The 26721-nt window shown below is 38.1% G+C and overlaps 1 protein-coding gene across 2 annotated transcripts in view; it reads right to left on the reverse strand.

The window, feature by feature from the left end:
* PARG (poly(ADP-ribose) glycohydrolase) overlaps nt 1-26721 on the reverse strand; it is a 60452-nt gene that overhangs the window by 23867 nt on the left and 9864 nt on the right. For both annotated transcript variants that reach the window (XM_031554350.1, XM_031554349.1), the window contains exons 7-10: nt 26277-26351; nt 12895-12987; nt 10788-10945; nt 111-190 (exon numbers count right to left, since the gene is read on the reverse strand). In XM_031554350.1, the coding sequence (XP_031410210.1) occupies nt 111-190; nt 10788-10945; nt 12895-12987; nt 26277-26351 (406 nt within the window). The remainder of the gene's footprint in view (nt 1-110; nt 191-10787; nt 10946-12894; nt 12988-26276; nt 26352-26721) is intronic.

Consider the following 26721-nt stretch of genomic DNA (forward strand, 5'->3'; position numbering starts at 1 on the left):
ATTAAATTCTCTATGTATGGGATTAAATTCTCTATGTATGGGATTAAATTCTCTATGTATGTTTTGTAGCTCAAAAAAAAAAAAAAAAAGAAATGAAATGAAGTACATACTTTTTTCTGTGACTCTTCTAAAATAGCAGAAAAGGGTCTTAAGTTTCTCAGGCTTCCTTGGTGACCGTCCTTCAAACAATCTGGAAAACAAGGCAAAATTAATTAGATTAGATTTCAGGGATGCACAGCATAGTTGTTACGCTACTTACAGGTGAAAGTTGAAAAATAGTCTGCCCTCCTTAAAGTCAGCCACTTCAGCATTATACAAGTAGGACACAGCAGGGCTGTCTAGACAGTTCTTTCTACAACAAAACATTTAGTTGCAATGCTGCTACACTGCACCTCAACTGCCATGATCCCACACAGGAACCAATACCCTTACACCACTCGTTACAGAGGCACCAGTACTGAAATCTACACAAATACTGAGATTGTACACCCCCAGCAGGAGGCATATTTACACGCTTACATATGTAGTGCACTTGAAAGGCAGAAGGCCAAAATTTGTTTCAAATAAAGCTAGTTTTTAGGTTGACCTGCTAGATAAGTTTCTGATGAAGGTAATAAGGCTGATTTTGAAGTATCAAAAAACATAATTTCAAAAGGAAGATTCCAAAAATCTACCAGGCTTATTTGCAATGACCTAGCTTGGATTGAAATCAGTGACCCAGAGGTGAAAACACGCGCACTGAACACCCCAGGATCCAAATGCCTTACCCTACTTACAGCTGAGTGAACTTCTGAGAAGAACTAACGCAACTACAGTGCTTTCATGAACTGCACGGTACTAGCAGCATTTCTAAAGAGATAAATCCTCCCCCTATAGAAACGGCTTTATCCGCTGGGCTACTCCTGGCATTCTCAAACTCATCTGTAAAAAACTAAGCATTAAAAGGAAGCATCCAATTTTTAGCTATTAAGTGAATGCATGCTTTTAAGGTTAACTGAAATATTTTTACTGCATCATCCCTCCTCCGGCAACTTGAACGCACATTACTTAATTTCCCCTCCAGCAAAGTGACAAGGCATTGTTATTGGCAACACATAATGGAATTTAACTGGGAGGAAGAACAGTAAGGACTTCAGAAATAATATCCTTTGAGCAGGAAGGTCACTGAAAGAAGTCTGATACAGTGAAAGCCCTGAGGATGTAAGTTATAACACCCCTACCAATCCTTACAGCCATAAACCACAAAACAACAGTTCGAGTAAAGCAATGACACAACATTATTCGTTTGTTTCCACGCATCAAAATGTCAATCTGTCTTTAAAAATGGAATGCTATCAGGTAGACTTAGCTTTCAGTAGTGAACCAGGATGGGTTTTTCTAGTATTCAAAAATTCTTACGCAATATTTATTCAAAATCTATAAAAAGTTAAAGCAGCTAATTTTATGGTTGAAAAGATCTTATGACAGCCTTCAGCCTTGGAACAACCAATCAGGACTTCATGACAGCCAGTTTCATATGTGTATGGCCTACTTCAAAACAGACCCGTCTGTGCAGGGAGAGTCAAGAGCTGGAAATACTACACTTGACAAACGGCAGATCAAGCTAAATGGCGACAGCAAGGGAGATGAACTTGGTAAGTAATTGTAATGGATGAAACCAAAACGTGGTCACTGTCAGTAGGGCATTTGAACTAAATATACTTATACACACATACTCACGTTTTAATGTATATATATATATTTAAATCTGAGATGTCCAGCACTGGCCTGTCTTTTCTCGCAGTAAAAGCTGTGATAAACAGCTCTTTTCTTTCTCTCCTGGGATCAAAGCTACAGTAATGCCAGCTGCTTCTGAAAAATCTCATTTACAGCAGATTTATTCCCCAAACACATTCCATAATTACAATAACGATTAGAGAGATCTTATCTCTGTATTTCTGTTCTGGCCGCTAGCACTGTGTAAAAGTCACAGGGAGGCACAAAAGAATTTGGAAAGGCCCAAGTTCTGACACAAGCATTGTGTGTCACAGGGGGTTACTCCCCTTGCAGTAGGGACAGAAAAATACAGCGAGGTTCAAAAGTCATCTGCATTTTGACCTAGGAGCAATACACATCCTGCAACCATACATCACATGTTTTACTGCAGTCAGTACACGAGGGGATTTGTTTTCAAGGCCAATCGGATCAGTGGAAAAATTCTGACATGTTTTAGTAGATGAAAAATTAGCAATACACCTTCACAGGAGCTACCTATTTATTAGGGATTACTGGTACTAGTTCAGCTGAATTTGACTGCTTCATATGTTCTTTTACACTTCCAGAGAAACCATATCACACAGTGATGCCAGTGATTCCAAGCTATACTAAGGTCAGAAGTAGAAACTGAAGAGAAATGAAACCATAAACCTTACACTCTATGCATACATGCAACCATACTGTCTTGGACGCAGTGTACATAAGCAGTTACGTCTGTGAGCAAAGTAATGCCTGAGAAAAAATAAGAAATGGCCCAGACCTGCTCCCACCGATTTAAGAGAGGATAATATTACAAAATTAGGAACATCTTAATCTAGGGCACTATTTTGGAAAACACCAGTTAGGAAACATTATGGAAGGTTTTATTTCTGGTGCAAATACCTGTGTTTTGGAGAACAAAGCTATATGAGGACATCAATAATATATTCATATAAATGCTTCTTTAAGTGCTGGAACACAGATCCTACTAAAAAAAAAAACCTAACCAAAAATATAAGTGGAAACCACATAACCAATTTACTGACAAGAACCCAAGGCCAAAAAAACATTAATTCAAACTAAAGAATTCAGCCAAATGAAGTGCACTTTAAATCAAATGCAAAGTACTGCAAGCCCCACTTTCAGATGAAGCAACTGAAATATTGCCTCTAACTGCATACGTAAGCTATTTTTGCTCTGCACAAGATGTTCTTACTGCCATGCAGCTAACTTCCACTTAGCAGGAAGCCAGACACCAGAGCACAAAGCTTGTGGGGCTGACCACCAAACAGAGCTCTGCAGTGATGCTAATCAAATAAAAGATGTATTAGCAAGATATGCCTATAGGGATACAGTTAGTTGTTCTGACAACCAAGGTCAGAGATTTAAAAAACAGAAGACATTAGGTGTGCCAATAGCATAAGAAAAGTAGTTTGTTGAGTCATTGTGGCTACATGAAAACTTTTCTTGCTAATAATGAGAGTCCCACCCCCAGCCCATACCTTCCCATCCACAAGTTGGGCTCTTTTGAACTTTTCAGAGTACACTCATGTTTCTAACGTGCAAATCTGAACCTAACCTAAGACTCAGAACTGTACAGAATAGCAAAATACCCTAAAAATGAATAGAACATGGTATCTTTGGTTTTCTATCTTGTTACATTTCAAGTCCATGTATACATGTAGGGGTGGAGACACGCTCAGATGTTACCTTCCAACTCTTATTGCTCTCCATAAGATCAAGGGCTATTTACATCTAAAAGCTGAGCATTCTCAATTGCTAGCAATCTCTACACGAACTGCTAAAATTTCACAGTGAATCATGCAACCCTAAAAGAAAAACTCATCACGTGTCAATTGGCACAATAAATGAATCATTGAGGATTACATCAGTTGCACCAGGGAGCACGATGAATCATCCCTACCATCTTTCTCCTGCAATCTTTTTTCCTCCATGAAGTTCTGAGAGAAGAACAAAGGTCTTACTTTTTCAAAAATGTTATTGTATTTGTAAGCAATCCTTTTTCTAAGCTTTCATTTGCAGAGTTGGCCAAAATACTTTGTCTCAGTAACAGTTCCGTCACAATATTATTTGATATTTTTCTTCAGTTGTGCCCATTGTAGCTTTAGTCACACGTATCTTTAAGATTACTTGTAAATAGCATTTTCAGAGGGTAGGCAATCTGTAAGTGTAAACACGAACAGAGAGAGAATCCCATAGGATATGTGATTTGTATATAGAATTTATATATAATTTTATGTGCATATACAATTGCACAGGATCTAGAATAATCTCTCTCAACATCTGACAGCAAGTCAGTCTATCATATACAAACAATGGGAATTACCTAGTTACCTGCATTCTTTGACTGAAGTATCTTCTGAGAAAGCTTTTTCAATTGGTTGTGTATTGGGGGTGGGGCCACATTTTAAACCACACTAAAATTAAATCATTGAAGCTTCACTTCAATGAAAAGATAGAATATAGTTCCAGCCAGATACTGTCTGAAGACTTTTCTTAACAAGTGCACAGCAGCAAGACTTTCACTATTACCATTACCACTATTACATTTCCCCCTTGCCAAGAGAAACGCAGTATTTCATTCCTCTTTTTCATGCATGTTTCATAATGCATAGACCATATTAGCACAGTAGTACATGTACAAAATTTATAAACAAATGTGCATATAGAAAAAAAAAATAAATGTACATACATCAGAAATTTCTTTTCTGATAAAGGGTGTGTGATGAGAAGAGTTTGGAGATCACTGCCCCAGACAGCTTTAAATACTTAAAAGTCAATCACATAATTTAAGATGAGGAAATTAGAACAAATTGAAAATGGCAAGTTCAATATAAAATATAGATTCTTTCTGGGAAGTCGTGTTGCTATTGAAAGTATTTTAAGTGAGAACTACAATTAAGGCTTTTCAGAATACTAAAGCTTCAGTAATGAACTTTGGACATCGTATCAGTCTAAGTTCAACAAGATGACCTGCCCTGAGATGAAAGGCAGATAAACAACTAGTGAGCACAAAAGGAAAAGTCACCATCTCAACCTTACAGATACTGACAGGTTTCTTAGTTTCAGCTGGGATGGAATTGTTGTCTTCAGAGTGTCTGGTGTGACACTATGTTTTCATTCCAGGAAAAAGCAACGTTGATAACACACTGATGTGTACAGTTGCCTCCTAAGCAGCACTCTAGGGAGCCAAGGCCATTTGCAGTGAAGGGCCCCAGGAGCTAAGAGGGAACAGAATTAGGAGACCTGACTGAAACTGGCCGAAGGGATACTCCATACAGTATGACATCATGCAGGAGGAATTGTGAAGGGGGTGGGAGTTCATCTCTTCCACTGCTCAGGGGGCTAGTTGGGCATCAGTCACGGGGTGGTGAGCAACTACTTGTGCATCATCTGTTACACACACACTTGTCATAATTATCATCCTTTTCTTTTTCTTAGTTTTATCTCAGCCCACGAGTTCTACTGTATGGTTTTTGGTATTTTTTCCCCCCAGTTCTCTCTCCCATCCCACTGGAAAGGGGGGAGGAAGCGAATGACTGTGTGCTGCTGAGCCACCTGCTGTGTTAAATGACAACAGGAAAACAGAGCGTGAACTTATACAAGTCAGGCACAGTAATATCAGTTCTGTTTACCTGGTGCCTAGTGTATTTTCATTTAATAACATGAATTCCACCCTTCTGTATTAAAACAGCCCATAGAGAAAGCAATTTAGAGGTTCTGAATTCCCTTGGCATCAAATAGGAGAAAAACAACATATTCAGTAATTCAATCTCACAGGCACTTTCTTATTTACTGTTGCGACGTAAGTATCAACCGTCATCACATCAAGTTATTTAAGAATGTGCAACACCTTTGTGTTTAATTAGAACTTCGCCTTCAGATTAGAGTCTTGAGATGCCAACCCTAAGTACTCAGCACCCAACAGCACGGTGCAATGCTTTACACTGAGCATCTAAAATAAAACATCTCACAGCACAGTAAAATTCAGTTCTGTAACAAGTTACTGTGTCTGCTGAAGTAACCAGGAGGTACTCAGAGTACTGTGTAATCACTACAGCAATTACTAGACTTATTAAGAATTTTATGTGGCATCATCTGCCACATAAAAATGCCAATTTTAATTTTTTACAGGAGATAATACTCTACTTAAATCCATGCTAATAAGAACACAGACCCGAGGCAAGGTAACAGGACTGGGTTTGTAGGCTCAATGTATAAAACCATAGAGAAAACCTAGAGCCACTTGTCAGAGGAGCAATGCATCTCTCAGTCCAAATCAAGTTCTCTTAAAGTCATCAGATAATTTATTCCCCAGGGAATACTCATTAGTGTTGCAAAATTGATGTTGTTTATGAAGAGACAATTGCATTACTGGTAAATTAGATTTCAATTCCCCTGTACAAACGTACCATACAGTTTGCCCATTTCCTTCCATATATTATACATTCCAGAAAAGACACATACATCTTAACTACTGTTTTCCCCCCCTCATTCCCAATCACTTGAAATTGCTTTAAAAGCTTGCTTGATAAAGATGAAGAAGTCAGTCCTACTAGAATACTGGTCTTTTCAGAGCACAGCATCTCACTAACATACGTGCCAGAAGATCCACCAGGTTTGTGTTATTAGGCATGCTCTCTTTAATTATAATACATCCTCACTTGCTCTGATGGCAGCTACTACAGCTGCCTAATGCCTTCAGTTAACTACAGTTGTTTTTCAAAAAAGAACAGTGAACTTACTGTAACTTGATGCTACAGCTAAGAACAGATCAAAGATGCAGCAAAAGCAGAAGGGGTCTTTGACAAACCAGTTCTCTTTTTGGTCACCCAGAGAACTGAGGTAAGACTGCAACAGATTATCGCTGTTTGGTTCTTGTTTTTTTTTTCCTTTCTACATTTCTTTTACACACAATCAGGCTTTGTAGCTTTCTAAATTACAAGATGCTGTGGCAGTAAGACACAGGTCTGATACCTCAGTCAACAAGGGCATGAAATTCTCACCTGACACTCCACTGCATTTCAGTATTTTCTCACAAATAAATGTAAAAAAAGCAGAGTTTTCTCTTAGCTTTGATAATAAGCACTCCTCCCTCTTTATTAAAACGATACACTAAGCCACCACAAACTACCCACAGTAAAGATGCATTCTCAGTATTACCAGAAGAAACTGCATTCAAATGCAACCATCATCACAACTGTAGAGATCACCTCCGAAGAGCTGACGCAACTAATCCTCCACATTCAAGCAACATGCAACTTCTACAAAAAACATATCAGTAAGAAGGTTAAGAGGACAAGTGCAATTCTTTCTGTTGTAATGGAATATTTTTGCAGAAAGCTGCCTAATCCATTTCCACGTTAATATATTACATAAACGTTTTTGAGATAAAGATTGAACTTTCAAAATTTGGCTTTATGTTTGGTATAAAGGGAAGCAACGCCTCATGCTGTTTTGTATCCTCTAATAATATTTGGCCACCAAAGAGACATTATTCCATTTACTAAAATTCATAAATATCCTGGCTCTCTAAGCTAAACTGTGAATTCCATTTTATTAACTACATTATTAATGGATTATGTTATTAATAACTTAAGAACTGCAAGATGCCAATCCTTGCCAAGTCCTAAAGGGAAGAATTTAATTAAATTACACAGTATTTCATTATATGAGTGACTTGGCCTCTGCAGCACAACGAACAATCAGAACAGGCACTCGGTGTCACAACGTGCTATTAAACTAAGTGCTGCAATGTCAAATGAGGAATGTTCCCTCTGTCCCCCCCCTCGACTGGCAAGAGGGACAGAAGAGATGAAGCAGAGATGATTTATGTTAATACTAACAGTTAGAATGGCCTTCCTTCCAATCAGATGCAGTTATTAGTGCATTCAAACAACATGCCATCATGCTACAGTAACAGTGCTGAGCACTGGCGCATCAGAAAAAGCTGAACAGAGAGAAAAAAGTATATTCTCAGTATTCTGTGTTGAGCATCTGCTGTTATGTCAGATTTGCACCTTGACTGTGTTGGGTGGTAATCACAGTAAGTTACTTTCTAACACAAAAACCTACAGAAGGAAAGACTGAAAAGAAGAGGGGGACATCACTGCACTTGAAAAAAAATTACAGAAAACATAACTGAAACATCAGTACCTGTTTGTACACTTAAGTCTGTATTAAGTGAATGATAAATGATTGCTGCATAAAGCTGAAAAGCACAAGAAAGAAACAGGCTATACAGTTGCATTTCTAACCCAGGGCACAAAATTCAATTTTTTCAGTCTCAAGAGCTGAGGGAAGGAGTGAAAGCCTTTTGTATTAATGCAGAAAGCACATGCATAGTGGAATTATGGAACATTTGTTAAAAATAAGTTCTCTCACATGCGCTCAGTAATTTTGCTTCATTATGGAACCACGGCAGATTTTTTTCCTGTGCCCAAGGAACACAGTAATCCATTCACAGTCACGCAGCAGACAAATTATGCTGAGGAAAGAACCAAGTCTGGAAAAAAACTGCAGACAATAAGACTGTGGGGGAAAAGAGTTACTGTGTAGAACAATCTGTTATGCCCATTCCTAAGCAGGGCAGAGCAATAGTCCCCAAAGCCTTTAAATCATTAGTATCAAGAGAAAAAAAGTCACAAGCACTTCGATTTCAGCTATTGCCTGCTGCCTTTTGAATGCACCCAGCTTCATGAAAGGCTTCTCTGTAAAACCCAAAAAATACATGCTGCAATGAAACAAACCTTGTCATCTTTGCAAATCTGAACCAGCTGAAAACGTGGCATTTTGTTGTTCTTCCTCGCTCTTACAGAACTAACTTTCTAGGGTGAGAAAATACAAGATTGACAGAAAGAGGAAAAAACAAGTGAGGTACCGTCCATCCTCTTCCCATCAGTTTAGAGTTCATTGAAGTCTAGTTACAGACAGTAACATGATGGAAAACAGTGTAACTTCTTGTAGTGTTCTCTTCACCACTAGACAGGCTCCAGCTTTTATCCCATCAGCTCCCCTCTCACTGACACACTCGCTTTTATTTTTAGCTACTGCCAGACACCTTTCCTACTTCACTAACCTGTATTTTGCAGTTGATAACAAACAAAGGGGTCCAACAAATGATTAAATATGAAGTATTAGGAAAGAAATTGTTCCTCTAAAAAAAATGCGTAAATTGGCAAACTCTTGAAGAACAGACATTTTTAATCCTCAGGAAAGAGAGAACATCATCTTTCCTTCTTTCTTCCAGTTTGGTAAACATTCTTGCATTTAGACAAAAGTGTCTTTCTACCTTACATGGCCTAAAGCTGAGCATTACATCATACATAATGTAAGAGGAAGGTCTGAAGACTGTTGTGTTATCCCTTCAAAATAATAATACTAGAATTCACTTCGAGCGATGGCACTTAGAGGCAAAATAAGAAAACCAAGGACTGACCAGAATAAGGCAAAAATTCTGAATGTTTAAGTGCTTTTACAGGTTATTTTTAAAATCTATGGCAGTAATTTATTTCCCTAATACACAGTCAAGGCTATTTTATTTTTCAGTAGTTCAAATTATCATGTCCTGAGTTAACCACTACTACTACACTGTACTACTGTGAATTTATGCACCTATGCAATGTTCATTGACTGTGAGTGTATTCCAGTAACTGCAACATTTCACTGGGTAGCTGATAATTTAACTAATTGATACATACTATGCTTAAGTCACAATAAAAACTTGATACTTCATAAGTCCTCAAAAAATCATCTAAAAGTATGTAGATGGAGCAGTCAAATGGAACCCAGTCCAGACCCTTCCTGTACACTTCTACAGCACTGGACATAAGTCTTTCTAATGAACGGATGGTTACTCCCCAGTTAGTTGTTACTATGAACACGCTGAGCTCCATGAGGCATAAATGCCCACTAATACTTCTCTTCTGTATGACACTGCCCCGTTGGAACAAAAATCTGGTCAGCAAACCGGAGCCAAGTACAGTTTTCTGGTCTCTCTTCAGAATACTCAGTGTAGATAAGCTTGTGCTAGCTTTCACGACAACAAGCATCAAAACTATTATTACTGCATCAGTACACCTGACTTGCTTTATCTGGGGAAGTTCAAACCTGTCATGGCTCTTATGACACAACTAAGTGCCCAAGAGTGCTGGATCACAGGTAACACCACCTTCATATTTCATCTCAGTGTTCAGAGCATATAAACCACAAGTATAAACTGCAAGGGAATAAGAAAACCTCCAGATAATGAATGTTTAAATGCAAGGTCGACCCATTTGTATTTCTAATCAGAAGTCTTTGTGGACTTGGTACTATGCAGCAGGAAATGCTCTCATCCTTTATCTCCTTCCACAACTGAAATAAGAACATTTAAGAAAAAAAAGATGCTAGAAAATCTTTAATCAAATCTGTATGCATGCTAGTGTTGAAGGAAAGAAAAGAATAAGCATTTGTTTAGAAATCGAAATATCATCAGTTAAATTCATATTGTGTCTTAAAACTTTACTAGGTTGATGAGGAGTGAAGTTCTGTTAATCTGACTCAATTTGCAGATTACCACTGTTGACACAAGATGACAACAGGAACATGGTTGGGGGAATGCTGATTTTTCATTTAAATACATATAGAATATATATATTTATAATATATTATAAATATTATAACTTTATAATATTTATAATATAAAGCTCAACTGAAATTGTCATTTGTGTCATTTGTAGACAAATGGCTACAAGGAAAAGAGAATTGCATTAGCTTAACTATGTCCCTGTAGGACTATTTGTGCATGTGCACACAGAGAAACAAAAGGAAAACTTGGAATATAAAACATCTTCCTGTGCACAAGAATCTTTCTTACAGTTACATAGATTCCTGGTCCCTGATAGGTTAAAAAAAAAAATAATAATGTAAACTGTTGAAAATAGTGACAACAATCTTTTAAAAACATGGAAGAAGAAACAGGTTTCTCCCCTGAATGACAACAATATTTTCATTGAAGGATTATCAGCTCCATTTCTTCCTAAGTGCCATACCTGTTGAAGTTAATGTCTGGATAACTGGAATACTCAGACTTCATCTTCGCATTGCGACGTGGAAAAGTACAGAAGAAAGCATTGGCCAAAAAACTAGCAATCTGTTCCTGTGACATTGTGATGGAGTGATTCATCTTTTGTTTCAGTAGAGGTATTGGCTACCAAGTGGGAACAAAAGAGGTGAGGGGGAGGGAGGGCCAGGAGAAAAGAGAGGGAAGGAGAGAGAAAAATAATTAGCTTACCCATTTTAAAAGAAAAAACAGGAGCACAAAATTACATTTGTTAAATTAGAGCAAGACTAATTTAAGCCATTGGTGAACTCTTTAATCAGCAGAACCATTAAAGTCAAGAACAGTTTATTCAAGACAATTGGGAAAAGGCTTGCTGACAAACTGCAGATTTCTAATCAATAATAAAAAAAAGAGACCAAGAAAACACAACTAATCAAACAAAAGCAGTGGAAATTGAGGGGGAAAAACATGCAGTATTTGAAGTTTCTGGGCAATCTTAAAAACAGAAGTAAAAAAAAAATCAGCTTTGATAGTTGAATACCTAAGAACCTACTAAGGAGTCTTTTCAGCTACAATAAATTGTTCACAATTTACAAAGGAAGGTGGAGGTCTTTCCACAATTGTCACCCAGCGGCTCCATTTTTTTTATCCCTGGCCTCCCTGAATCAAAACAACAGACTGATAATCGTTGCAGGAAGTAGATTATTAATAGATCTTTTATAATCAGAGGAAAAAAAAAAGGTTCTATAATCAAAAAAGCACAGCTTAATTTCAGTCTTTTATTTGGTGTTTTGACTCTGGACAGAGTTTCTCCAACTTACAGAGAAACAAAGAAATGGAAACCAAACTTAAGTATTGCCACCTTTTCCTTTATTAGGCTTTGTCTCTTGATACGAGATTTTCCCTCGTCATATTCCAGTCATTCTATTTAACAACAATATGCTTACGTGATCAGGACAAAAATGTCTGTTTACCAAGGAGTTCAGTAACAATTATAATAAATCCCCTTGACAGCAAGTAGAGAACTATTTTGACTGCCTCTTCCAACGTTCTCAGCCATCACCATTAGCTTAGCTCCATGAAGCTAAACAGACATGACTTAATCCCTTTAGTTGTGCATATAGAAGCAGTTGCTAATTTACACTGTTGAATACAGAGCTCTGTTGACTCCACAAGACAATTTCTTTCATTCTTATAATTATTACATTCACTGTGTATCTCATTCTGTCTTCTGACTATTTCATTAACAAGCTATATTATGATGTCTGAAGTCACACACAGGGGGGGAAAGAAGCCTAAAAAGCTCTCTGCAGTAAGTGCTATAAGTCTAGTTTTACGTATCACAAAAAAATAAAAGTCTGACAAAATTCTTAAACATTTATACTGCTTAACACTACAGTTAACAATACAGTATTACGATAGGCATTACTGCATGACCTAGCGAGTCCTGTGCTTGACTGTGTTTAGAAAGTTGCTAACATCATAAATAAAAAAAATCCTTCCAACAGCAACTAGCTAAAAAGTGCTTAAGGAGTATTTGCACTGTTTGAAATTGTCTATTAGTAGTAGCAGGGAGATTTTCCTGCTCCAGTTTAACAAAATCAATTAAGAAAACCGTGACAAAAGAGCATACAAACTAGAGTCCTAACCCTGCTAATGTGTTATCATACATCCTAAATTCTATTCACTTCAATGAAATTATTCACAATAAGGTTTCCATTAGCTTTAGGACCAACAGAACTGATTCCTGTTACAACAGCGAAGAACTGAAGTTGGAATGTGCACAAGTACTGTGATGCTCTCAACAGAACAAACCATGCTCCCAGGGAAGGCTTTGTGAACAAACTACTTCTATGATTAAGAGTTCTAAAATGCAAAAATTATGTGTGTTACCGTTATTCAAGTACTCCAGTTGATAAGTATGATTGTATGCACGATCCATTCTGCTCCCTAGGCCTCAGCTACGTTCAGTACAAAAGCCTTATTTTTTATTAAGAATGTAACAGCGACTAATCCTTTGACCTTAATCATGAGTATTACTTTACAGAAAACTGGTTTGCTTGAGAGCACTTAGCTAGCTAGCAGTGTTTGCTTACCTGTGTGCAGATGGTAGGAAGACAGAGCGCCAGCTTGACCATATCAGGAAGAATGGACTGGAATAAATGTTGGGCCTCTGCATCTTCAAGAATCTAGTTAAAAAGGGAAATAAGTAAATAAACAACAAAATTTAAAAAGCTTTTAAACTCAATAATGACAAAATGTACAAAAAAGATTTTGAAAACAGAGCCCTTTCAAACGAGATGAAAAAGACCCTATTAACCTAATGCAAATCAAATGCTTAGAACTTTATAATCACAGTATCTCACTGAATTTTACAGCCCAATATACCGATCAAATACACTATGAAGCAATCTTAAGTTTATTTGATTATATTTTTCAAAACAATGAATGAAATTCATAATATAAAAAAAAAATCACATGAATTATATTCACAACACAAATAATATAAATCATTACAATACCACTAAAGCATTCAAAGGATTCAATTTCCTTTGATAATGTAGGTCACTGTCTGAGGCAAGCATCTGTGACATTGCCCTGTTAAGGATACACTGCTGTGTCAGACCAATGGTCCTCAGCATCTGCAACATGAAATGCTGTAAGAGCATGCAAGCCTGGCCACACCCCATCACGTTCCCCCAAAATCCAGAGCCACTGGCTCACACATGAAAATGGCTGCAGCCTCAAGTTCCTGCATGCTGAAGCTGCAAGGTCTTCAGCTTCTTTCTTTAACTGTATTCCCAAAACTGATGGCACTCAAAAGGTAGGCACAGGTACACCCAGGTTTCAGAATGCTTCTCGGGGCTTTTACACTCAAGACCTGCTCATGTCAAGCTCCTCAGCCTTATTCTCAGCTCCCACCCTACGCTGCCAGGCCCACTGTCGCATGTTTGGCTGCCAAAGCACACAGAGTTGTCAGCACTGACCCAGAATCTCTCTTCTCAGTCACAGCTGCCAGCTCTGAGTTCAAGCAAAAGAAAATAAGACTTTGTAAAGCCCACTGCAGTCCATACGGTTCAAGCCGGAAACATTGTGTAAAGGCCCACAGTTTCAGTTCTTTCAAGACCATTAAAACAACTACAGAAGCATCTCTCTGCATTACTCCATTCTATCTGAAGTGATACAAAAGACTAAGTGAGCTCAGGAAGTTTAAAAACAAAAAAAACCAACATACAAATACTCTCAAAGGACAAACAACACATGGCAGGGAAGTGTAGAGGGAAACAGAAGAACAACGCCAATACCTACACAATCACTTTCCATGCACTACGTACACTGTTCGGGGAGATACACAAACATTTTAAATTGAAACAAGAACTTCCAAAGAACAGCGAGCCTAAAAGATCCGAAAAATATTTATTTGAGCAAGAACATAATACTTTGGTTAAATGATTCTCTTTTCTATTGCCATTGACTGCATACACACATTTTTATATAGCACAGGTCAGATATTGCAAACACCCACCTCATCTTTACCATTATCTGCTCCAGCAGGAAACTGCTTTGTTCTAAGATGCAATGTCTTTAAGTACCAGAAAGAAACAAAATAAGCATTATGAACTTGAAATTCAGACCTCAATAAATAAAATGAATATGTAAGTTAAATCTATTCAAAAGACGACATTTAACCTCTGATGTCTACTGGGCTGTCAAATTCTGATATTCTCTCCCCTTTGGGCAACGCTTCCTCTCTTTTAAAACTGACATATAAGTAGTGGCTGCCATGCTTTGCTGACTGCCACAGACTGCAGTATCACTTATCTGGTGACACACAGTGGCACCGGACTTTGACAGAACTGTCAAGGCTTCAACCTTTTCTTTATGCTTCTTTTAAGACAATACAACAATAGTATGAGAATTTCTTCCCTAAGCAGAGGTCGGGCCAGGAACTGCTCAACTGATTCAGAACACGTAACTAGGAAGTTTACTTTTATAACTTAAACTGTGCTGCTTCTTCTCACCTTCCTAATGCTATTATTCCTAGATACTATTTTTACTGGATATCCACTAGAAATCCATCTAAATCTGGGAGTGTAAATGCTCAGATGCATTTTCACTGTACTTCAGGCAGATTATTCCTACATCTACATAACAAATGAGTGTTTGTTGTTGTGTTTTGTTTTTTCAAAGGGCTACACTGCCACAAGACAAGTCACTTAAAAGATCCCACAACATAAAGATGATCTATGTGAGTGTTAAGCTCACAGAGGAACCCTCACCTCTGTTCTTCTCTGGCTGAAACACCAGGAAACCTAAGCGCTCCTGGTTCTGAATGCTCTCCTATTTAAGCACAGCTTGAACTTCTCCCCAGAAGCTCCATCTGATAGACATCCCACATCTAAACACCAACCTGGGAGAACCTCGCAGCAGCACAAAGAATACCTGGTCACAAAAACGAATAAAGATTTTTTGAGAAAGAAACTCTTCAGAAGTGATAACTTGTACTGATGTAAAATGCAGCATATTTGGAGTCCTATTACATATCCTTATTTATTGTTGCTGAAAGAGCCACGTGCCATTCTTCACCCCCAGACACATCCACCCCATCTTCCTGAGATCCTTCAGCTTGCTAATTCCACAGAATAATAATCTGAGGGATCATGCTCCATTGCATTAGCAAGTCAAATCAGCCAACCAAAAGGTCCTGAAATACTGACGTGGTGCAAGGCAGGGGCACGTGAAAGAGAACCAGGCAGTGCCTCTGGTCAGCAGAGTACAAAGGCAACTCTTCTCACTGAGGAAACAATGGTTTAGTTGGTGTGAAGCTGTTAAGTAAGCATCTTAACAAAGCAGAAACATCTGCATTGATTCAGTAGCTTTTAAACACGTGCAATCTTTTACACCTATGCAAAAGTTAAGAGAAAAGACTGAATTTCAATTTTAAATGCTTAGTATTTGCATCTTAAATTATCAATAGCCCTCCAATCATGCAAAAACAAATTAAATAAAAGCAGTGGGTATTTCTAAGGAAAAAGCTACATGGAATCAGAGTTAGAAAACACAAACTGCCTTTTTCCAAAGAAATCACTCGGTGATTTCAACTGTATTTGCACTGGGGTGATTGATTAAATTAACATGACTTAAGGCTCCAAACCATAAGGTGCAAATGGATCTTCAAGCAGCAGCACAGGTGAGTGCTCCTGGCCAAACCTGCATTGCAATTTTGCAAAATGAACATTTATAGTGCAGCAAAGAAGCTTGACTAAACACTGCTGTAAGTAATGGTCTCCTGTCACTATAAACTAGTGCTCCAAAATGTAACGAATGAGCATGGCTGACAGTTCAAGTAAGAAGAATCTGAGGTAGCTCGGGTTGATAGCCATGGTAGAGTTTAAATCTAAATCTGACAGCTCATCAAACCAAACAAGCTATGTATACAGAACAGGAGCTCGGACACCTCCATCTATCACATGGAAAGGCAGAATAATCAGGTTAACAGGCAAAACAATGTGCTAGGACAGCAGTGGCTTAATGTTTTCAATTTGTTTTTATTTCCTCACATTATCCTTTTGTGGCTGGACAATGACCAACTGAACCACTTTCTTAAGGATGGAGGGGGAAGAGAGGCATTCACTGAGACTTCTGATTCTCTCATTCTAAGGGATTACAGCCTTCTGAGTTTTGTTTCCTTCCCAGCTGCCACTGCACTGTCTGTGCTTAGACCTCATTTGTTTGCATTATCAGCTACTAGACTGAACTGCCTTCCCAGTAACAGCCTTCCTAGCTATTTTAATGTTCGCAGTCATAAGGTTACAGGTGGTAATGGTCTCCAACTAATGAATTAGATAAATGGAGTACTTGCTTTGTACATACAGTAAATTCATTCCCCTAATTTCAAGAATTTGTTATTTTTCTTCAGTACCTTCAGATTGTCTCAAATAAAACACTCTCTATTTTTACACAACACCAAGATGTACATGATGAATACTTTCAAGCTAAGAAACTCAGCTGCAAACAGAAGCGTAGCATGGTGCATGGCTAATCCACCTAGACAACACCACTACACTCCTTCAGGTCTGCAATTCAAAGACAAGAATATTAAAAGCTATGTGACCAAAGGAATGCTACTCACACTTCTGCCAAGAGAAGGGCTTGCCCAGTGCAACATGCAAGGAACCTGGTGTGAATCTGAGCTATCAAGCCTAACACAACTCCGAATGGTTTTCTCAGACCTTTCTAAAGTGTGCTAAGTCTCTTTCTATTCATAAGCATTTTAAATGATGCTTTTCCCCTCCCATTCAGTATATACTATGTCTGTCTTCCAAAAGGTTCCTTGTCACTGACTTCAGATAAAAGCTCAGCTGCTCTGCAAGATGAGCGTGTCCACTTCTCAATAATGATAATGTTTCAATAAAAAAATGGGAAACTGAAGTAACATTAAGTGTATTCTAAAGATCTTCAAGACAACCTGAAGCATCTCCACTCTTACCAACATTTTCCTTTAAGATGATGCTTACAGAAAAACTTCAGCATATTTAAGCAATCCCACAGCCAGTCCTTGATGCGGTGTGCAACGTTTTCCTTTTCCCTTAATTCCCCAACAGCCAGTACTTATTTGCTTGCTGTCCTGCCTCATATAGACCTCCAATGCTTTTCGTCCACGGTTTGTGCTCCTCACTGTCAGTGAAACAATCCAGTCCTCATCTATTACATTTGGGTCTTTTACTGAAGACTAAAACAGCCTCAGATTGCCAAGGTGCATTCTCTCTCTTCCCCTAGTCCTTGTTACACATGCTTTTAAATGCTTGAGAATCCTGAAAACAGACTTACTCAATAGGTTATTTAAAACAGCTGGAAAGAGAACTTAAAACAAAAACTGAAGCCCAAACAAGTGCTGATCACATATCTTTTAAAACTAGTATTAGCTAAGCACACCTGGAGGGAAAAAGCTTCATAGTCACACTCCACCTGAAAAGAGTTTTCTTCTGGATTGAATAGATGAAATCCATTTAAACACATGCCTAAATTACTGACATACCTGGAACTAGACAGAGACATTAGGCTGCAGCCCACTAACTTGTATGCATAAAAGACTATTTGTCATAAGGCAAAAAATTATACGTATAAACAAGCTTGAACTCTGGTAGCAAAGTTAGGAGGAGGAGGCTGAGAGGGGCACAAACCCCCTGATGTTTTTGTTTAGATTCTGTTTTACTAAATTAATGAACTTCCATAGCTGCAGGAAAGAATATACTGACATCTGGCTCCTTATAGTTAGTTCCCTTACAGAACTAATTCAGCAGGAAACACATTTGGCTGTCAAATCCATCTCATTTCTTGAGCACTTGGCCGATTAGAAACCAGAGAGAAGACAAAGTAATCTTTGGAGGGAGGAGGAAAAAAACAGCACAGAACCAGATTATGCAGGAAGAATCTTATTTGAGAGCAAGAATGCTTCTGACATTTATCAAAACCACAAACTGACACTTCAAAAGGAAAAAATAAGACAGCTAACAAGACAGAGGTTAATTCATTTTTGTTTATTTTTTTTTCCTTGAAGCCTCATTCACGTCTTCTGCCAATCCAGCTCTGAAATGCTCTCTCAGGTGTATCATCCCTAACAGCAGCAGCTTTGCTCTTAAAGCTTTTCAGCATTCGAGATAAAATACAGTCATTTATGAGAGAAAGGAAGAGAATATTTTTGCATCTCTCTCTAATGGTTTTAAAAACACATTTTATACTTCACAACACTGGTACTCTAACCTCAGCCACTGTCCTACTGTCAGTGAGTGAAACCTGAATCCTGATTTGCTATAAGCTCCAAGGAAACTCCACCTGTACATTCCCCAAAAGCAGCCATATCCTGAACAGAAGAGCCACAACCACTTCCAAAGCAAGGGCAGATTCCTGTGAAGACCAAAAGACAGCTTTCCAAATGCTTATGATTTTCTCTAGGCAAGTACAACACGCTGAAAAGGGCAATTGTTTTGTTTCTACAGCAGAGCCCACAGAAATGAAAACCTCTATCTTTCAGCCAACTGCCATTAGGTAAGCATGAGAAAGATCTGTGCCCAGGTTCATCCCAGTCTTTTACCTCCCCAGAGCAATTGGGTTGGGGGAGAGGGCAGGGAGGGTAGAAGTTTAATACCACTATGATTTTGAAATCATCTGTTAAGAACTTTTGAACTGACATTCAAAAGTCATCACATTTAACTACAGCTATTTCAGAGAGTTTCTCATGAGTTTTTAATCATCAATGTTCCAGATATCACAAATCTAATGGAATAAAGCAGCTAAGGAAAACCACAGCAACCAAAATAAGTTTCTGATACTCATTTGGGATAGACAAGATCTTAAGAACGTATCTTCACATATTCACAAGTACTTCAGACACAGTATAAGTACAACTCTGCACCTGGTATACGCAGCAATCCCTTTCCTGATAATTCTGAGATGGCACAACGGTCACTGTGATGGTGTTTACAGAATAACACTTCAGACTCAACTGTTTTACTGGGAAGAAGAAAAAATAACAGTATTTATTTAGTTTACAATAATAAGCCTGTCACTCAGCACACATTGCTATTTCACCTTGACGATGCTGAGCTCTTAACGTTTTTCAAAGCATACAAGATGCTTATTTCCCTCTCCCTCCAGAAAAGCTTACATTTCATACAATGGGGACAAATATTTCTGTTGCTATGAAAAGGAAACCCTTTGTGGCACATTCAAAAGACCTTTCAGTTTAGATTTGGAAAAGATAATCTGATGTAATGAAAATTGTTTGAAAACATCTGGACTAAAATGAAATCTGGCAAAGAACAACAGATAGGCTATTTTCAGCCTTGGGACATTTGATTTCTTGCTTAAAAGCCTACCTTTGCCGTGTTGACATCTCTGTACAATGCTCACTTCTGTTAGTACTGTCCAAACAATTATAGAAATGATTTCTCAAAAAACCACTCACCAGAACAACGTGGTACTTCAAAATCCTCTCTGTGCCAATACCACTGATTACAGCATTGTTTGTTTATTATTTTCCAGCAAGTCATTCAAACAACAAAACATACAGGAAAATTTCAAAGACCTGCTAGGAGAGACGCATGATGTAAAGCATTATGAGAACCAAAAATCTCCCAAGATATGCACATACTTAACAGTTGCTAAAACTGTTCCTAAAACAGCGTAATCTGTTTCAAGAAATGAATGAAAATGCAAAGCTCACATCATCCTCAGGTATGTTGCACTTACAGTCTCCTATTTAGATGAAGATACGGAAACAGTGGTAGAAAACGGAAGTATAGTTTCTGAAATGGTCTGAGTAACAATCTTAAGAAGATGAAGAAATTAAGTTTAAGGTTATTTAATAAAGGTTATTAAGGCTAAGACCACAGACTGTACTACTCTGTGGCTGTAATGCTTTGCAATTGCAGTTTTGGAAAAGAAGCATTTCTTAATTTCACTCCTATCAGCTCAGAGATCTGAAAACACAACCAATTGCTGGAGAGGAAGCTGACATAGCTCTGGTAGAGAGTCACAAGTGCAACCACTAAGCTGTCAAACACTTAGCATGCTCCCTCAACTCAACTACTTGCATCTGACTCATTTTCTGGAAGCGTTCATGCCAATGCGCTACTATACTAGATTTCATTCCAGGGAGAAACTGAACTTACATAACAAACACAGCGGGCACATTCTGTAGGTATTACCTATGTTCTACCTTTTTAACACCAATTCAGCACGACAAACTCACAAGGTCTTCCAGTGAAAACTGCCATGGTTTTCTTCCATTTGTCTGAATTGCTCCTAAGCGCACGGCGTTGACTAACAGAAATAAAACTCATCGTATGCTGCACCTCTAAGACCACCCTCCTGTATTCTGGAAACCACACAGAACAGCCACTAAGGAAAAAAGCAGTATCTTAAACTACGTGCACATATCCATATAAATGCCAAAATTTAGATAATATATAATATGGATGTATGATATTTACAGAAAATAGGAAAGGCTGCATGTATAAAAGATATTTTTTGCATATTTATACTGCACATACTTATGTTTTAAGTTTCTATAAGAAATAATGCTTATCAAAGATTGCACACAAGACAAACTAGCATATTATATTGTTCCTTTCCCTTCATGCCAAAGATTTCTCTCAGCAATTAAGTAGAAGAAACTGCCCTTTTTACAAGAGCATTAACGTGTTTCATTCAATTTCATAGAATAAATCTCAACGTACAAATGAAGCAGCTTCTTTTGTGAAAGAAAACAACTGTCTGCAATAAAGTTTGCAGAACAAAGCGTTCCTTACACAAAATGCTGGATTACACAGGAATCAAAGGCAAATAAGATGACAAGAATCTACACACAGATTGAGTGGCTTCAGACAGCTTTCTCAGAAGACAGCCAGACAAGAAAACATCCATAGTCACTGAAAGCATGCACATGCTTTTTCATACATCAAAAACCAAATGCAGCTACTGGAAACTGAGTACTATAGAATGGATCGTGAGAGCATCTTTGAGGAGGTACTAATAGCAAAACCTGTTCATGCCTTCCTATTTGCATCAACCAGGCACGAAGGGGCTGAAGTTCTGCAGCGTGCCTGAAAAAAACAGATTTTCAAAGGCATAAGTGCTGTCAACTCATGTTTATTTGAAGTGTTTTCCCTTAACTACTTTGCCCTAAAAGAAAGAAGCACACAGTTTCTCTTACATTTCAGCAACTTCTCCTATTGGTGCTACATCAGAATACAACCTGTATGACAAGATCACTTCTGTCCCCCATCTTCAACTCAAAGTTCTAATAATGCAAAAATGGACAAATGTTCATTGTAGGCACAAATCTTATCAACTGGGATCAAGAAAAGACATAGAAAAATTCAACAGCAAGCAATGCAACTCATCAGCAGCACTCCCTGAGAACACTGCCTTTGCTTGGAGTCATCGACATTCCAAACATCTCCAGAAATCGTCACAGTAACTACATAGAAGCCAACAGGATCTCCCTATTAGGGATTTGTGCCAATCCTTTCAAAACCTTATGTGAACACTTAGCATCCTCAGCATTACTTAACAAGGAGTTCCACAGCATTATCTAATTAATTAATTCCTTTTGTCAGGTTTTGAAAACCATATCTGCTTAGATCATTCATATAGTGCCCCTTCACTGTTGTATTAGAAGAACAAACACTCATTTCCTCTTCACTCTCTCCGCTATTCTTTTAGGATACCACTGTCATATCCACTGCTCATCTCTCTCCCAGCTAAAATAAAGAAATGAGACATCTAAACTATTTAGATGTTCCTCATCTGAAAGCTGTTATGTACCTTTAATTCATTCCTGCCTCCTCTCACTATAGTTTCTCCATCTCCCAGATACAAGCTCTCTATCAGAGAAGGAGTCCAAACAAACCCGTTATAGACACAAAGTGAACACCTGGAAGATGTATCATGATGCATTCTTCAGGTGACTCACAGAAGCTCCAAGACCATCACTGATTATGCCACGCAAATTTACCTGAACTTTATCTTCACTCTATGCTCCATAAGAGTTCAAGCTTAGAGTCAAAATATTTACAGTTTGTACGTGTGAGTAATCACCAGAGGCTACAGTTTGTCTTTTAATCTCACACGTAAGATCTGGATTTAATCCTTTTCAGCAATGAATAGTGTGAGGTCATTATATTACAAGTAATTTATTTGCCCAAACATTTAAGGGTGAAGACTGCTTCTCTTCGCCTAAAATGAAGCTGCTACTGCTGGAGATTAGACTGAGGCATTAATAAGCCCTGAATGACAACTTTTTATGTGCTCAGGAAAGAGCAAAAGAACGTGGATGTTCCTGGAAGGAGAAGGGCCCATCCACAAGGGAGAACAAGCCAACAAACTGAAACAAGCAAACAACAAAGCTACTACAGTACCTAGCACTGTTGATCAAAAGGTTGCCAACCTAACATGAGCGAGGACCATTCCTATAAACAGTGCTCATCTGGACCAGGTTGCTGTGGGTCTCCAGATAGCCAAATCCACAGCAGTTTCTTCACAATTCCTTTTCTACTTGCTGTTTATATTTTCCTACCTGCCTTCTAGTTTATTTCTAGGAAAACAGGTGGAAGAATGACTTTCAAGTTATAAACATCATACAAGTAAGATTAAAAATGTTAGCACTAACAACTTCCATCCAGTAAGTAAGAACTTGAATAAATCTTAAGCCTGTTAGCCAATATTGACAGACAAATACAAAAGCAAATCAATACAAGAGCATGGAAATGACACAGAAAACAACAAAGCTGTCAGATGCCTGAAGAAAATAAGCCACCAAGAACTTTAGATATGTTACTGGTGAGTACTGTGAACTTTTTAAAAGAACAGCAGCAAAAAGCAGCAGCACCACCAAGCCCCCAAACTTACTTCATTGCACAAGCAGGAATTTTACTTTCAAACACGAACGAGCATCCAAGATACTGTTTTGAAAATAGTGTGAGGGCTCCCTCTTCTGACAATGCTTTGCAGAACGGCCCATCTGCCTTTGTCAGGGTACGTGCTTGGGAAGACACGTGCTTTTCATGACAGTGGAACAGTTTTTAGCAAATTATCCTCCAAAATAGATTCCTGCACACAACAGAGCATTCAAGGATAATAATGAGCTACAGGTGTTCTTCGACAGAACTCCTGTCTAGAAAGGAGCAAAATGGTTTGGAATGCAGGTCTCATGGTTTCACTGCATCCAACACATCAGCAATAAGTTTTCTTCCTTCGCCAAAAACACCAAGACACAGGAAGTCACTCCATCATCAGACAAACAGACAACTTTTCAACTCAATGGAGAATGAAAACAAACTTTGAAAACCTTAAAAGGCTGTCACAAGAGAGATCTAAAATTGTATGTAATTTTGAGCGTTTAAAAATAACTATGAAATTCCAGTAGATTCAAGCAGGGTTCTCAATCTAAGCTCTTGTCCCCCATTTTATTAAGTCATGAGACTGGCAACAGAAGCATCTCCCAGCTAAGCAAACAAAATGGATCATATGCCTTCTTCCTCCAAAAAAGAAACCACTTTGTATAGATATTACAATAATTCAATGTTCTGAGCAAAAGCAGTTCTTTGCTGTTGTGTCAGTAGAGGCAATTTAAATTATTTCCAACTTTAAGATATTCTAACTTAATGATTAACTAAGAAAATTCATGTCTTTGATTTTGTTGCTAGTAAATAACAGGAATTATTATTACTGTTATTAGAAAAAAGTTAATTTGAATCTTACAAGCAGAATTTCGAAAGAAAACTATTTTGACTCTATAACTCAGAAGGAAAATAAAATATGAAACATGATATAAGATAAACCCACTAATATGAACATTTACCAGATTAATAGATGAAGTAATCTGTGCTCAAAATCAGAAAATGTAGTAACAAATGATGCTTCAGTTTAATAGATCTGCATTCAGTAAGTTATATCTAATCACAATGGACCAAATGACTCATTGATGCAGACACCCTTAGATTTGCAGACCCAGTTCCCCTCTTAATCACATGGCAGAATTATTGGTTAAGCAGAGGGCCCAAGAATACAAATAGTTATCTGGGGTTCATAAATAGTTCAGTAGTTTTAATATCTCTATTTTTTTCTTTTTTAATATCTGCTTGTGACTATTTCTCAAGCTCCCCATTGAGCTGCTTCTCCTTTGCCTGGTTACTCAACCAGTGTTTTTCAAGCAAACCACTCAACTTGTAGTGAGCAATTATCACCTGAAATGCTTTCCCTGTTCCCTCAAAATCATGGGATTAACAAGGAAACAAGTAGCCCACAGAAATCCCTTAATTACTAGCTCCCAGATACAAGAATTTCCAAAGGCACACTCCACTACAGCTAGTATATTAGGGCATTTCCACAGAGAACCTCAGCACCTCACTCAGAAGCTGCTCAGATGAGCAGGCTTACTGATTTACAAAGTCTGAAGAGTTCACACATACCTTAATAACAGAGAAGATTTTAAGCATCTTTTTGTATAAGATGCTTTCCCTCCACTAAACTCAACACACTCAATAAACAAAGCCAGTGTATGATTTTGCTCCTACAGTTTACAAGGACCTATTATACTGCTATAATGCTTCACTATCCTTCAGTATAGAGCTACATCAGCTTTCTCCAAAATCCATCTTAAAACAGTTCTGCTCGCTCTTATATGGAACCTTAGAACCACATCACTGTTCCCAAGTGCCAGAAGTTGCCTTTTCACCAACAGCTCATTTCCCTATTGGTCCCCTCTTCTCAGGTGGGTGTTGACACTACTTACTTCCCCAGCTGATGATCTCTGTTTAATCATCCTTGTTTCCAAATTCTCAGATACATGCTATGAAAGCTCATATTCTTTTGTAGCAATATGTTGCAAACATCCCTGAGAAGATTTTTAAATAGATCATTTGTTAATACTTTACAACCAGAATGAACAGCTGAAGGCCAGTTGAACAGGCCAGGTCAATTTCAGGTAGTACAAGAGGAGCAAAGAGGCCAGAAGTCCACAGTTTGACAATGACAATCTCAATAACAGGAAAGATGGGCCAGTACACACAGCTCTCATGGCGAGTACATACAGCACAACCTGCATTTCTTTCTGTCAGCAACATTACACTGTGTAAGAAACAGAACATGTTCTTTAAAACAGTAGCCCTTATCAGCAAGAGGCAGCAAAAAGCAATTCTTTATCAGATGAACATAGCAGACATCTGTTTCAACCAAACATGTAACTAACAAATTTTGTTTCTGCTGAACCTAAATGCAGCTTCCCTCCAAAAATGGAGCACATGTGAACATAACTTAAGAGCTGGAAGAAAAGTATAACATTTCCTATAGCATCTCATCCCATACTGTTTTAGCTGACAGTTGATCAGAAATTAAACCAAGTCATACATTAAAAATACCTCAAGTGGCATTTGCACCTACTATTCATTTTTTTATTCCATCCTTTTCCAGGAAGGTAATATGAAATCACGTAAACCAATGCAACCATTCAAAGGCTTCACACTATCAATTCATCATCTCAGCATACAGCAAAAAGTTACTGCCAGACCAGCACAGCACAGTCTATACAATCACCACATAATACAGCATTAAAGATGTTTAAATAAAGAAAAAAAACTTTTTACAAGAAACCATCACACTGGAAATGTTAACACGGTCTACTAATAAACCTGGTTTCCCTCAACAACAACAACAAAAAAAGACATTTCTCACCTTGCCTTCAACAACCTTAGTTGCTACTGGAGCACACAAGTTAGCTTCTGATTCAAAATTAATCTTGTTTACAAAGACTAAATATCATTTTAACTGACATTATCAGCCAAATAACTATCCACATAAACAACAGCAATACTTCTACTTTTGCGAAGGGAAAAATAAGCCAAAAGTATTAAGGCACCTAGACAAAACAGTTGTTTGCAGTTCGCTTTTCTTGTTTTAAATCAACGTGGTTTACCTTGTCACAGAAATCAGTGAGAGCTGTGAAGTCCCACTTCTTGGCATAAGCAACGTTGTATCTCAGAATAGCCTCCTGCGGAAAGAGCACAACAAAATAAAGCCTAGAAACACTCTCTTAACAAAAGAAAAAACATTTTATCAGATCTCCTTTTTGAAGAAACAGTTCCATCGAGCGGATACAACCTGCCACAGAGCCGCGTGAATGGAATTCATGTGGCTATGAAGGAGGATAGTGATTGGACAAGGGGGAATGGTTTTAAACTGAGACAGGGGAGGCTTAGGTTAGATATTAGGAGGAAGTTTTTCACACAGAGGGTGGTGAGGCACTGGAACAGGCTGCCCAGAGAGGCTGTGGATGCCCCATCCCTGGAGATGTTCAAGGCCAGGCTGGATGTGGCTCTGGGCAGCCTGGTCTGCTGGTTGGTGACCCTGCACGTAGCAGG

The sequence above is a fragment of the Meleagris gallopavo genome, chromosome 8, assembly GCF_000146605.3.
Source record: "Meleagris gallopavo isolate NT-WF06-2002-E0010 breed Aviagen turkey brand Nicholas breeding stock chromosome 8, Turkey_5.1, whole genome shotgun sequence".
Taxonomy (NCBI): domain Eukaryota; kingdom Metazoa; phylum Chordata; class Aves; order Galliformes; family Phasianidae; genus Meleagris; species Meleagris gallopavo.